Raw genomic sequence first — 14877 nt, 5'->3', positions numbered from 1 at the left:
CATCTGACGAAGGAGCAGCGCTCCGAAAGCTAATGGCATTTGCTACCAAATAAACCTGTTGGACTTTAACCCGGTGTTGTTAAAACTCTTACCTTGTATTACAAGTCATCAGCCCCCTGAGGGGGGTAAAACGGGGAGGGAACCTCAGACATCATTGGTGAGGAAGAGAAATGAGTCTATGGTCAACGTGATAACCCCAAAAGGAATTGGCCCAGAAAGTTTGGAGAGCAAGGATCAAAGTTTGCTGTTATATCATCACCATTGTTAAGTATCAAGTTTGTACATGCTAGTTGAGCTCAATAAACTTGTGCTGAAAATTGGAGCTTTCAGTGTCTGTATCTTTTAGGTCAAAGAGTGATGAAGATTCTTGTAGTTCAACACCTTACAGATCTCATAGAATCATAGAGTCCCTACAGTGCAGGAGGATGCCATTTGGCCCATCAAACCTGCACTGACTCTCCAACAGAGCATCTCACCCAGACACATCCCCCTGCCCTATTCCCGTAACCCCACATACCATGGCTAATCCCCCTAACCGACACATCTTGGGACACCAAGGGATAATTTGGCACAGCCAATCCACCTAACCTGCACATCTTTGGAGTGTGGAAGGAAACTGGAGCACCCGGACGAAACCCACGCAGACACGGGGAGAACATGCAAACTCCACACAGATGGTCACTCGAGGTCGGAATTGAACCTGGGACCCTGGCTATGAGGCAGCAGTGCTAACCACTGTGCCATCATGCTGCCCTGCCAGATTCTGCCCTGACTCCACTCTCCCTTCAATATTCACCCGCTATGTCCATCATCACAATGCCTCAACACCCCACACCAACCAGGTGAAGACCCAAGAGGGTGGCTCATCACCTTCTCGAGGGGCAATAGATACCAGCCCTGGCAGCATTGCCCACCATCCGGAGCATGAATTAAGTTTAAAAGAAAACCCTTGGACTTGTTGCCCGATTTTTAAAGGGAATTGGGGGTTTTTCCTGACTATAGGAATTATGAGTGTGCGTGAGGATGAGGTGGTGAGCCAGCCTGGTTTGGCTTGCTGTCAGCGTACCTCCAATGTAAAGTGGTGTCTCACGGTTGAGTGTAGACTGCTTGACTGAACTCTCCATACTCTTGGGTGTCCCACCATCGATGGAGAGATTCACCATCTGGTCCAAGGTCACAATCTCGACGGTGTGGAACTGTCCATCATTGATTGTCTCCAGGCTGTAGGATGAACCAAAAGAGATATATTGGCTAAACATTCCCCCGCTTTCTTCCTCTGCAAGCAAATTGGCACGTGATCAATGGCCAGAGACCATAGATTTAAGACTTGGCCCAAATTAAGGTGCTAAGCATGGCTCACTGGGTAGCAATCTTGCTTTGAAGTCAGAAGGTTGTGGGTTCAAGACTCACACAAGGACTACAGCACAAATATCTATGCTGAATGCAGTGCTACAATGCCAGTGATGCTGCTTTTCAGCTGAGTTAGTAAACCCAGACCCTGAATACCCTCTCAAATAAATGTAGCAGATCCCATGTCACTATTCCAAAGCAGAACAGAGTCCTAGCCAATATTTATTTTTAATTCTCTCTCCTCATGTGCCATGCCCTTAGCGGACATTGTTGACTGCCCACCCATGTGTTTTTCCATGATTATGTCCTGGCTGATTCAGAGATTCAGACCACCTGCCGTAGGCGTAATGGAAGGATTTGCAAGTTGATAAGCAACCTGTTTGGCCAGATTATGAACACACCTTCTGTGGACTGCAAGTCCAGAGTGGGACTCGAACCCAGAGCTTCAGACTCAGAGGTAGGGATGCTACCCACTGCGCCACAAGACCTCCATCCTTTAACCAGCATTCCAAAGAAAGATCATCTGTCTGTGGGATCCTGCTGTGCGTAAATTGGCTGCTTCCTATTTTATAACAATGGTTACACTTTATAAAATACTTGGCGGTAGGGCTTTGAGATGTCCAGAGGTTGTGAAAGGGACTAAAGAAATGCAAGAAATTTCATGATAAAGTGAGGCTCCGTCTGCTCCCTCAGATGGCCAAAAACCAAGTCTTGTCATCTACCATCTTTGCTGGAGATGATACACAGAATTGTGGGACAGTTGCATGTCCAAGGTTCCTTCCAAAGGCAAGGTTAATGCATCAGCTGGTGAGGTGTGACCATCATGTTCGCCATGACCTCTAGTGCTGACTGCTTGGGCTTGCCCACACAGAATGGACACTAGGTCAAGATGCAGAATGAAAAGCCAGCGAGTGAGAGACGGAGAGAATGAGAGAGAGGTTGCTGGAGAAAGCAAAGGAACAGATTTAATTATACCTGTCAAGGACAGGCTGAACCAAAATCTCTGGGCCCCACTTTCCATTACCTGTAGATTGCAGAGCTCGGATAACTCCCTGGGTCATAGCTGACCCGCACGTGACCCTGGTAAAGTTCAACTGCTATGTGGTCGTTGTCTCCGTTGTAGAGGAGGATCCCATTATCTTCCGCAGTGGAGACCTGGAGAAACAGATGTCATCTTCGTATTAAACATGTTGTCGGATGTGCACTTCCTGTCCATCAGCCTCACTTCCTGTTGTCGCAACGTTTAGTCACATTTTTCTGTCAATGGAAGTAATAGGGGCAGTTGGCCCATTCAGCCATCGAGACTGCCCCCCATTCAATAAAATCAGCTGATCCATCTCCATCTTCCCACACACTATCCCCATATCCCTATCTAAAAATCTATTGATCTCTGTCGCAAACATATTCCACAATGGAACATCTCTGGGATAGAAAATTCCAGAGATTCACAAGCCTCTGACATACTGATGGTGGGGGAGTCCAGAACGAGGGGTCATAGTTTGAGGATAAGGGATAAACCTTTTAGAACTGAAGTGAGGAGAAATTTCTTCACACAGAGGGTGGTGAATTCACTACCACAGGAAGTAGCTGAGGCCAAAACTTTGTGTGATTTCAAGAAGAAATTAGGTGTCGCTCTTGGGGCTAAAATATTATAGGATCAAGAGAAACCAGAGTGTAAAGGGATCAAGAGATTTGGGGGGGAAGGGAGATCAGGATATTGATTTTGATGATCAGTCATGTTCAAAATGAATGGTGGAGCAGGCTCGAAGGGCCGAATGGCCTACTCCTGCTTCCTTTTTCTATGTTTCAATACCTCAGAAATCTCTCCTCATCTTAGTCAAAATCACCGTTCCCTTATCCTGAGATTCTAGATTTCCCCAGCCAAGGAGAAACGATCTCTCAGTACCTACACTGACAGGCCCTTGATGATGTGATCTCTCCTTTCCACACTTACTTGCAGCGAGATGTTTGCACGTGGCCAGTTCTTGAGCTCGGTGAATTGGAGGTAGGAGTCTCGGTCCACAAAGTTGACGCTGACCAGCTTGTCACACCGGGCCCCTCCGAAGCCAGGGAGGCACTGGCACAGGGCGCGGGTGCCAATGTTCACACACTGCCCACCATTGAGGCAATCCTGCATCTGGCACTGGGCAGGAAGCGGAGAGGCCTGGGAAGGGAGCTCACAGAAACGGCCACTGGGGGGAGACAGAGAGACACAGATAGATATGGAAACTGGAGCTATTATAAACAGAATTGTCCAGAGCTACTGCCAGCCTTTGCTCAAAAGATAGAATTTCCATTATGTGTGCTGAGATATCATCCCACTGCTCCTATCAGACCTTGCACAAGTGCTCCTTTGTGAAGCCTTAATGTTGAATGTTGATTAATTTACTAATCTTATTGAAACATTTAAGGTCCTGAGGGGACTTGACAGGGTGGATGCTGAGAAGATGTTTCCCCGTGTTGGAGAGACTAAAACTCGGGACACAGTTTAAAAGTAAGGAGTCTCCCATTTAAGAGAAAGATGATGAGAATTTTTTTCTCTCAGTGGGTCGTTAACCTAGGAAACTCTCCTCCCCATAGGGCAGGAAGGAAGGTGGCGTTGCGGCCACAATCAGATCAGCCATCATCCTATTGAATGGTGGGGCAGGCTCGAGGAGCTGAATGGCCTACTCCTGCTGCTAATTTGTATGTTTGCACGACACAGACTGCTTCAGTATCTGAGGAGTCGTGAATAGTGTTGAACATTGTGAAATCATCAATAAACATCTGCACTTCTGACCTTATAAATCATAGATGGAAGGAAGGTCATTGATGAAGCAGCTGAAGATGGTTGGGCCTAGGACACTGAGGGACTCCTGCAGTGATGTGCTGGAGCTGAGATGATTGTCCTCCACCACAACTATCTTCCTATGTGCCAGGTATGACTCCAACCAGCGGAGAGTTTTCCCCCTGATTCCTATTGATTCCAGTTTTGTTAGGACTCCTTGATGCTATACTTGGTCAAATGCTGCCTTGATATCAAGGGCAGTCACTCTCACCTCACCTCTGGCAATTAGCTCTTTTGTCCATGTTTGAACCAAGGCTGTAAAGAGATCAGACTGCTGAGTAAAATAAGGGCCCATGGTATTCGAGGCAAGGTACTAACATGGATTGACGATTGGCTGTCAGACAGAAGGCAGAGAGTTGGGATAAAAGGTTCTTTCTCAGAATGGCAACCGGTGACAAGTGGTGTCCCGCAGGGTTCAGTGTTGGGGCCACAGCTGTTCTCTTTATATATTAACGATCTAGATGACGGGACTGGGAGCATTCTGGCCAAGTTTGCCGATGATACAAAGATAGGTGGAGGGGCAGGTAGTATTGAGGAGGTGGGGAGGCTGCAGAAAGATTTAGACAGTTTAGGAGAGTGGTCCAAGAAGTGGCTGATGAAATTCAACGTGGGCAAGTGCGAGGTCGTACACTTTGGAAAAAAGAATAGAGGCATGGACTATTTTCTAAACGGTGACAAAATTCATAATGCTAAAGTGCAAAGGGACTTGGGAGTCCTAGTCCAGGATTCTCTAAAGGTAAACTTGCAGGTTGAGTCCGTAATTAAGAAAGCAAATGTAATGTTGTCATTTATCTCAAGAGGCTTGGAATACAAAAGCAGGGATGTACTTCTGAGGCTTTATAAAGCACTGGTTAGGCCCCATTTGGAGTACTGTGAGCAATTTTGGGCCCCACACCTCAGGAAGGACATACTGGCACTGGAGCGGGTCCAGCGGAGATTCACACGGATGATTCCAGGAATGGTAGGCCTGACATACGATGAACATCTGAGGATCGTGGGATTATATTCATTGGAGTTTAGGAGGTTGAGGGGAGATCTGATAGAAACTTACAAGATAATGAACGGCTTAGATAGGATGGACGTAGGGAAGTTGTTTCCATTAACAGGGGAGACTAGGACGCGGGGGCACAGCCTTAGAATAAAAGGGAGTCACTTTAGAACAGAGATGAGGAGAAATTTCTTCAGCCAGAGAGTGGTGGGTCTGTGGAATTCATTGCCACAGAGGGCTGTGGAGGCCGAGACGTTGAGCGTCTTCAAGACAGAAATTGATAAATTCTTGATTTCTCGAGGAATTAAGGGCTATGGGGAGAGAGCGGGTAAATGGAGTTGAAATCAACCATGATTGAATGGTGGAGTGGACTCGATGGGCCGAATGGCCTTACTTCCGCTCCTATGTCTTATGGTCTTATGGTCTTATGGACCGTGGCAAAACCCAAACTGGGCATCACTGAGCAGGTTATTGCTGAGCTGGTGCTGCTTGATAGCACTGTTGATGACTCCTTCTATCACTTTACCGATGATCGAGGGTAGACTGATTGGGCGGTAATTGGCCGGGTTGGATTTGTCCTGTTTCTTGTATAGAAGTGGTTCCTATTTTCAAGAAGGGGAATAGGGATAGCCCAGGAAATTACCGACCGGTGAGTCTAACCTCAGTGGTTGGTAAGCTGATGGAGAAGATCCTGAGGGACAAGATTTATGAGCATTTGGAGAGGTTTAGTAAGCTCAAGAATACTCAGCATGGCTTTGTCAAAGGCAGATCGTGCCTTACGAGCCTGGTGGAGTTCTTCGAAAATGTGACTAAACACATTGACGAAGGGAAAGTGGTAGATGTGGTTTATATGGATTTTAGCAAGGCGTTCGATAAGGTCCCCCATGCAAGGCTTCTAGAAAAAGTGAGAGGGCATGGGATCCAAGGGGCTGCTGCCCTGTGGATCCAGAACTGGCTTGCCCAAAGGGGGCAGAGAGTGTGTATAGATGGGTCTTTTTCTAACTGGAGGTCGGTCACCAGTGGTGTGCCCCAGGGATCTGTTCTGGGACCCTTGCTGTTTGTCATTTTCATAAATGACCTGGATGCGGAAGTGGAGGGATGGGTTGGTAAGTTTGCCGACGACACGAAGGTTGGGGGGGTTGTGGATAGTCTGGAGGGATGTCAGAAGTTACAGAGGGACATAGATAGGATGCAAGACTGGGCGGAGAAGTGGCAGATGGACTTCAACCCAGATAAATGTGTAGTGGTCCATTTTGGCAGGTCAAATGGGATGAAGGAGTACAATATAAAGGGAAAGACTCTTAGTACGGTAGAGGATCAGAAGGACCTTGGGGTCCGGGTCCATAGGACTCTAAAATCGGCCCCGGAGGTGGAGGAGGTGGTTAAGAAGGCGTATGGTGTGCTGGCCTTTATCAATCGAGGGATTGAGTTTAGGAGTCTGGGGATAATGATGCAGCTATATAAGACCCTCGTCAGACCCCACTTGGAGTACTGTGCTCAGTTCTGGTCGCCTCATTACAGGAAGGATGTGGAAAAGATTGAAAGGGTGCAGAGGAGATTTACAAGGATGTTGCCTGGATTGAGTGGCATGCCTTATGAGGATAGGCTGAGGGAGCTCGGTCTTTTCTCCTTGGAGAGACGTAGGATGAGAGGAGACCTAATAGAGGTATATAAGATGTTGAGAGGCATAGATCGGGTGGACTCTCAGAGGCTTTTTCCCAGGGTGGAAACGGCTGCTACGAGAGGACACAGGTTTAAGGTGCTGGGGGGTAGGTACAGGGGAAATGTTAGGGGGAAGTTTTTCACTCAGAGGGTGGTGGGCGAGTGGAATCGGCTGCCGTCAGTGGTGGTGGAGGCAAACGCAATAGGGTCTTTTAAGAGACTCCTGGATGAGAACATGGGACTTAATAGGATGGAGGGTTATAGGTAGGCCTAAAAGGTAGGGATATGTTCGGCACAACTTGTGGGGCCGAAGGGCCTGTTTTGTGCTGTAGTTTTCTATGTTTCTCTATGTTTCTAAGACATACCTGGGCAATTTTATACATTGCCGGGTGGATGCCAGTGTTGTAGCTGTACTGGAACAACTTGGCTAGGGGCACAGCAAGTTCTAAGAACATAAGAACAAGGAGCAGGAGTAGGCCATCTGGCCCCTCGAGCCTGCTCCGCCATTCAATAAGATCATGGCTGATCTTTTTGTGGACTCAGCTCCACTTACCTGCCCGCTCACCATAATCCTTAATTCCTTTACTGTTCAAAAATTTATCTATCCTTGCCTTAAAAACATTCAATGAGGTAGCCTCAACTGCTTCACTGGGCAGGGAATTCCACAGATTCACAACCTTTTGTATGAAGAAGTTCCTCCTCAACTCAGTCCTAAATCTGCTCCCCCTTATTTTGAGGCTATGCCCCCTAGTTCTAGTTTCTCCCGCCAGTGGAAACAACCTCCCTGCTTCTAATCTAATCCCTTCATAATCTTATATGTTTCTATAAGATCTCCCTTCATTCTTCTGAATTCCAATGAGTATAGCCCCAGTCTATCAGTCTTTCCTCATAAGCCAACCCTCTCAACTCTGGAATGAACCTCGTGAATCTCCTCTGCACCCCCTCCAGTGCCAGTATATCCTTTCTCAAGTAAGGAGACCAAAACGGTACACAGTACTCCAGGTGTGGCCTCACCAGCACCTTGTACAACTGCAATATAACCTCGCTGTTTTTAAACACCATCCCTCTAGCAATGAAGGACAAAATTCCATTTGCCTTCTTAATTACGTGCTGCACCTGCAAACCAACTTATTGTGATTCATGCACAAGGACACCCAGGTCCCTCTGCACAGCAGCATGCTGCAATTTATTAACCATTTAAATAATAGTCCAATTTGCTGTTATTCCTATCAAAATGGATGACCTCATATTTACCAACATTGTACTCCATCTGCCCACTTGCCCACTCACTCTCCCTTGCCCACTCACTTAGACTATCTATATCCCTTTGCAGACTTTCAGCGTCCTCTGCACACTTTGCTTTGCCACTCATCTTAGTGTCATCTGCGAATTTTGACACACTGCAAATTATCTATGTAAATCGTAAGCAATTGTGGTCTCAACACTGATCCCTGAGGCACACCACGAGTCCCTGATCGTCAACCAGAAAAACACCCATTTACCCCCACTCTATGCTTTCTGTTAGTTAACCAATCCTCTATCCATGCTAATATGTTACCCGTAACACCATGCACCTTTATCTTATGCAGCAGCCTTTGGTGTGGCACTTGTCAAATTCCTTCTGGAAATCCAGATACACCACATCCACAGGTTTCCCATTGTCCATTGCGCACATAATATTCTCAAAGAATTCCACCAAATTAGTCAAACATGACCTGCCCTTCATGAACCCATGCTGCGTCTTCCCAATGGGACAGTTTCTATCCAGATGTCTTGCTGGACATCTGGCTAATTTCTTCCTTGATAGATTCAAGCATTTCCCCTACTACAGAAGTTGAGCTAACCGGCCTATAGTGACCCACCTTTTGTCTACCTCCTTTTTTATACAGTGGCGTCACATTTGCTGTTTTCCAATCTGTGGGAACCACCCCAGAGTCCAGCGAATTTTGGTAAATTACCACTAGTGCATTTGCTATTTCCCCGCCACCTCTTTTAGTACCCTGGGATGCATTCCATCAGGGCCAGGAGACTTGTCTACCGTTAGCCCCATTAACTTGCCCAACACTACCTCTTTCATGATAATAGTTTCTAGGTCCTCACCTGCCATAGCCTTCTTGTCATCAATTTTTGGCATGTTATTTATGTCTTCCACTGCGAAGACCGACACAAAATACCTGTTCAATGCCTCAGACATTTCCTCATTTCCAGTTATTACATCTCCCTTCTCATCCTCTAAAGGACCAATGTTTACTTTAGCCACTCTTTTTTGTTTTATATATTTGTAGAAACTTTTGCTATCTGTTTTTATATTCTGAGCGAGTTTACTCTCATAATCCATCTTACTTTTCTTTATAGCTTTTTTTGTGGCTTTCTGTTGACCTTTAAAGATTTCCCAATCCTCTAGTTTCCCACAAACCTTTGCCACTTTGTATGCATTTTCTTTCAATTTGATACCCTCCTTTATTTCCTTAGATATCCATGGCTGATTATCTCCTTTTCTACAGTCCTTCCTTATCATTGGTATATACTTTTGCTGAGCACTGTGAAAAATTGCTTTGAAAGTCCTCCACTGTTCCTCAATTGTCCCACCATAAAGTTTTTGCTTCCAGTCTACCTTATCCCTCATCCCATTGTAGTCTCCTTTGTTTAAGCACAAGACACTGGTATTGGATTTTACCTTCTCACGCTCCATCTGTATTTTAAATTCAACCATACTGTGATCGCTCCTTCTGAGAGGATCCCTAACTGTAAGATCATTAATTATTCCTTCTCATTACACAGGACCAGATCTAGGATAGCTTTCTCCCTCGTAGGTTCCATTACATACTGTTCAAGGAAACTATCGCGGATACATTCTATGAACTCCCCCTCAAGGCTGCCTTGACCGACCAATTGACATGTAGATTAAAATCCCCCATAATAATTGCTTTACCAGTTTTACATGCATGTTATTTCTTTGTTTATTTCTCACCCCACCATGTTGTTATTATTTGGTGGCCTATAGACTACACCTATCAATCACTTTTTCTCCTTACTATTTCTAATTTTCACCCAAATGGATTCAACCTTTTTTTCCATCTGGAGCACAAGTCTTCAGTATTATTGCTGGAATATTGTCAGGGCCATAGCCTTTGCAGTATCGGGTGCTTCAGCAATTTTGTGTGTCTAAGTGGATCTTTATCCAGTGTCAGTGGATGTATCAAAGACTGTTAACTGTAACTGTTCAATAATATCTCTAATGTCATTCTCATTTGGAGCTTGGGCAACTCTGATGTTTCAGAGTGAGGATGTGATGGGGTTAAGCTCCACTCCAGCAATCTGAACACAAAATCCAGACTAACATTCCTACAGTGCAGAAGGAGGCCATTTGGCCCATTAAGTCTGTACCGACCACAATCCCACCTGGGCCCTATCCCCGTAACCTTACTATTTACCCTGCTAGCCCCCCTGATACTAAGGGGTAATTTAGCATGGCCATGGTAAATATGTGAGATTATGGGGATGGGGCCTGGGTAAAATGCACTGTTGGAGAGTCGGTACAGATTTGATGGGCTGAATGGCCTCCTTCCTCACTGTAGGGATTCAGTACTAAGGGAATGCTGCACCTCCTGAAATACTGTCTTTGGATGAGATGTAAACCAAGGGCACTTTGCCAGCCCACAGGCAATCAATCAAAGAAGATAGGGGGAGTTCTCCCAGGTGCCCTGGTCAATATTAATCCAACAACCATCATCACTAAAACACATTAACTGATCATTATCACCTCACTTTTTGTGGGAGCTTGCTTTGCACAAACTAGCTGCCACATTCCCTAATTATAACATTGTCTACATTTCAAAAGTACTTCATTGGTTGTAAAGGATTTTGGGATGTCCTGAGATTGTTAAGGACACAATAGAAAAACTAATCTTTATTCCTTTCCACTGATGTCAGATATCTACACATTGCACTATTCTGAGCTGTAAAATGCCTTGGCCACTCACCTGTAATCTTCTGAGCACAAACAGGTATAGCCATCAACACCAGCTATACACACACTGTTTCCCTGACACTTGTGTTCTTCACATTTGTCGATGGCAACACTGCAGTTATCTCCGACATATCCAGAATTGCACAAACACCTACAAAATTACAACATCAAGATTCAAATGAGGGATTAGGATCAGGTAAGGCAGGATTCCAGTGACAGAGTGAATGACCCAACCTCACCCCTATGTTTCTGATTCATTAGATACAGAGTAAAGCTCCCTCTACACTGTCCCCATCAAACACTCCCAGGACAGGTACAGCACGGGGTTAGATACAGAGTAAAGCTCCCTCTACATTATCCCCATCAGGCACTCTCAGGACAAGTACAGCACGGAGTTAGATACAGAGTAAAGCTCTCTCTACACTGTCCCCATCAAACATTGCCAGGACAGGTACAGCACAGGGGTAGATAGAGAGTAAAGGTCCTTCTACACTGTCCCCATCAAGCACTCCCAAGACAATTACAGCACGGGGTTAGGTATAGGGTAAAGCTCTGTTGACACTGTCTCCCATCAAACACTCCCAGGACAGGTACAGCACAGGGTTAGATACAGAGTAAAGCTCCCTCTACACTGTCTCCCATCAAACATTTCCAAGACAGTTACAGCACGGGGTTAGATACAGGGTAAAGCTCCATTGACACTGTCTCCCATCAAACATTCCCAGGTCAGGTACAGCACGGGGTTAGATGCAGAGTAAAGCTCCCTCTACACTGTCCCCATCAAACACTCCCAGGACAGGTACAGCTTGGGGTTAGATACAGAGTAAAGCTCCCTCTACATTAACCCCATCAAACATTATGTGGAGATGTCGGCGTTGGACTGGGGTAAACACAGTAAGAAGTTTAACAACACCAGGTTAAAGTCCAACAGGTTTATTTGGTACCAAATAAACCTGTTGGACTTTAACCTGGTGGTGTTAAACTTCTTACTGTGCCCATCAAACATTCCCAGGGCAGGCACAGCACGGGCTTAGATACAGAGTAAAGCTCCCACTACACTATCCCCACCTGTAGGATATGTAATGAAATTGTCTGCATTAAGCCACTAATTTCAGAGAACCTGAGTCTGTTCTCTAATTGCCTGATATCACACTTCGCTGTCTCTGATCTGCTCGGCTCCAATGACTTACCTTGGTCCCTCAGCCGTTACTGCGCACCTGGAATCCTGCTGGCACGGGTTTAACCCGGGTGTGCAATGGTCAATCATCTCATCACACAGATCTCCTGCATTAAGACAGAGGACAGGATAATACCTGGTCAGGGCACAGCTCAAACACACAGCATCCACATTACGTGATGCAACAGGGCAGCACTCCTATCGCAGAGTCTCAGAGCTGGGTATCAAACCTCACTCTGATATGAAGGTTCACAATTTAGTACTGAGGGAGTGCTGCACTGTCAGAGGGTCAGTACTGAGGGAGTGCTGCACTGTCAGAGGGTCAGCATTGAGGGAGTGCTGCACTGTCAGAGGGTCAGTACTGAGGGAGTACTGCACTGTCAGAGGGTCAGTACTGAGGGAGTGCTGCACTGTCAGAGGGTCAGCATTGAGGGAGTGCCGCACTGTCAGAGGGTCAGTACTGAGGGAGTGCTGCACTGTCAGAGGGTCAGTACTGAGGGAGTGCTGCACTGTCAGAGGGTCAGTACTGAGGGAGTGCTGCATTGTCAGAGGGTCAGCACTGAGGGAGTGCTGCATTGTCAGAGGGTCAGCACTGAGGGAGTACTGCACTTCAGAGGGTCAGTGCTGAGGGAGTGCTGCACTGTCAGAGGGTCAGTACTGAGGGAGTGCCGCACTGTCAGAGGGTCAGTGCTGAGGGAGTGCCGCACTGTCAGAGGGTCAGTACTGAGGGAGTGCCGCACTGTCAGAGGGTCAGTACTGAGGGAGTGCCGCACTGTCAGAGGGTCAGTACTGAGGGAGTGGCGCACTGTCAGAGGGTCAGTACTGAGGGAGTGCCGCACTGTCAGAGGGTCAGTACTGAGGGAGTGCCGCACTGCCAGAGGGTCAGTACTGAGGGAGTGCCGCACCGTCAGTGGTGCTGTCTTCCTGATGAAATGTTAAATTGAGGCCGCCCTTTGTGGTGGGTGTAAAAGTTTGATAATTGGAAGAAGTTGTGTGTTATGTCTTTAGCCCCAGCCAATATTCATCCTAAACTGATATCCCAAAAACATATCTGAGCATTATCACATTGCTGGAATCTTGCTGTGCGTAAATTGGCTGCTGCATCTCCAACATTACAACAGTGATTACACTCTGCAAGTGTCTCATTGGCTGTTAAACACTTTTGAGATTTCCTGAGGTTGAGAAAGGTGCTACAGAAATGTGGTTCTTTCTATCTTTTATAACTCCCTCCCTCTTCCCTTCACCTTTTTCCAATTTTCCCTCGCTTGCTCCGTAGCTGTCACTTACCCGTGTGATAGGGTGGACAGAGGCAGGTATAGTTATTGATTCCATCCAAACAGGTGGCGCCATTTTTGCAGGCATTTACTTCACACTCATCCAGATTGGTAGCACAGGTATCTCCGAGGAAACCTTCTGGGCACGTACACCTAACAGGAGGTAGAAACTAAAATCATCTCAAAACCACACACACAACTGAACAACAGCAAAATAATCTGAATGAGACAATGTGTAACAAATGCTCCCAGTTATTGCAGCAGTTATAACACAGGCAACAGTCAACGTGGCGATAGGGAATGCGGAATTCTAGATCAGTTATGGCAGCTCCCAGGATCAATTTGACTCAGTTGGTGACACTTCCAGTTCACTACTGAGGGAGTGCTGCACTGTCAGAGGGTCAGCACTGAGGGAGTGCTGCACTGTCAGAGGGTCAGTACTGAGGGAGTGCTGCACTGTCAGAGGGTCAGCACTGAGGGAGTGCTGCACTGTCAGCGGGTCAGTACTGAGGGAGTGTGCACTGTCAGATGGTTAGTACTGAGGGAGTGCCACACTGTCAGATGGTTAGTACTGAGGGAGTGCTGCACTGTCAGAGGGTCAGTACTGAGGGAGTACGCACTGTCAGATGGTTAGTACTGAGGGAGTGCGCACTGTCAGAGGAGCTGCACACCTACTGAAAGACACCCCATAGGGGCCTGACAATGTGATGGACAATGAATGGGGAAGACAAAGTTTGGGGGGGGGATGGGGGAAAACAGGGGTTTGGGGTGTACAGGGGATTCGGGAAAGATGTTGCTGACAGACCATTCCCACCTCCCCACCCCCCCAACAACACAAGAGAAAACTGGAGAAAAACAGTGAAAGTATGAAGAATGGAGAAGGAATGTAATTGAGCGTGGCAGCTGGGAATGTCACTGTCTGTTTACCGAGTGGGTCAAATTCAAACCCAATCTATAGAAGCCAATGGAAATGCATCTCGCTGATTATTTACACAATTCCAGAGTCTTGTCCGCCCTGTCCCTGGGTAATATGTGGTGTTGTGGATTAGGTTACAGCCCTGGGTCACAGGGAAGTGTTCGAAGGGGTGGGCAGAGTGAAGATCTTGGAAGGTGCAGTCACTCAGCTTTCACTTTGTGACTCCTTTGCTGCTGCTTTTGTCACCTCGGGACACCAGAGCTAAGGGCCGCAAAGCAGCTGAAGGCATGGCCAGCAATGTTAAAATGTAGGGTGTCTGAGAGGCCAGGATTGGAGGATTGTGGAGATTGACGAGGATAGGGCTGGAGGCAATGACAGAGATGGTGATGTATGCAGTGTTGTGGAGGGATTTAAAAACAAGAATGAGAAATTTTAAATCAAGACTGAGTTGGGAGCTGGTTTGGTCAGTGAGCACAATCCTGGGTAAATAGGTCATGGTGTGATTATAACACAGGCAGCAGTTTTGAACCAGCCTAGCTGTGTACAGGGTAGGGGTCTGCCCGGGAGAGCATTGCAATATCACTGGAGGCTCTAAGTGACACTGGGATGAGGATCTCAGCAGCTGAGGCAGGTCGGAGAGCCACCATGTTACGGAGAAATTGGCAATCACAGTGAAGGGGTCAGGAGCTCGACTCAGGATCGATTAGGACCCA

At 46.8% G+C, this 14877-nt stretch overlaps 1 protein-coding gene across 1 annotated transcript in view; it reads right to left on the bottom strand.

Moving 5' to 3' along the window:
- The window catches only part of slit1a (slit homolog 1a (Drosophila)), a 329132-nt gene that overhangs the window by 13103 nt on the left and 301152 nt on the right, over positions 1-14877 (bottom strand). The window contains exons 29-34 of the mRNA XM_078223079.1: positions 13262-13401; positions 11988-12081; positions 10811-10948; positions 3305-3542; positions 2375-2505; positions 1067-1221 (exon numbers count right to left, since the gene is read on the bottom strand). Coding sequence (XP_078079205.1) covers positions 1067-1221; positions 2375-2505; positions 3305-3542; positions 10811-10948; positions 11988-12081; positions 13262-13401 — 896 coding nt within the window. The remainder of the gene's footprint in view (positions 1-1066; positions 1222-2374; positions 2506-3304; positions 3543-10810; positions 10949-11987; positions 12082-13261; positions 13402-14877) is intronic.

This window comes from Mustelus asterias, chromosome 11 (genome assembly GCF_964213995.1).
Source record: "Mustelus asterias chromosome 11, sMusAst1.hap1.1, whole genome shotgun sequence".
NCBI classification, from domain to species: Eukaryota; Metazoa; Chordata; class Chondrichthyes; order Carcharhiniformes; family Triakidae; genus Mustelus; species Mustelus asterias.
Note: the sequence above shows the minus strand (reverse complement) of the source record. Positions and strands in the feature narration are given on the sequence as shown.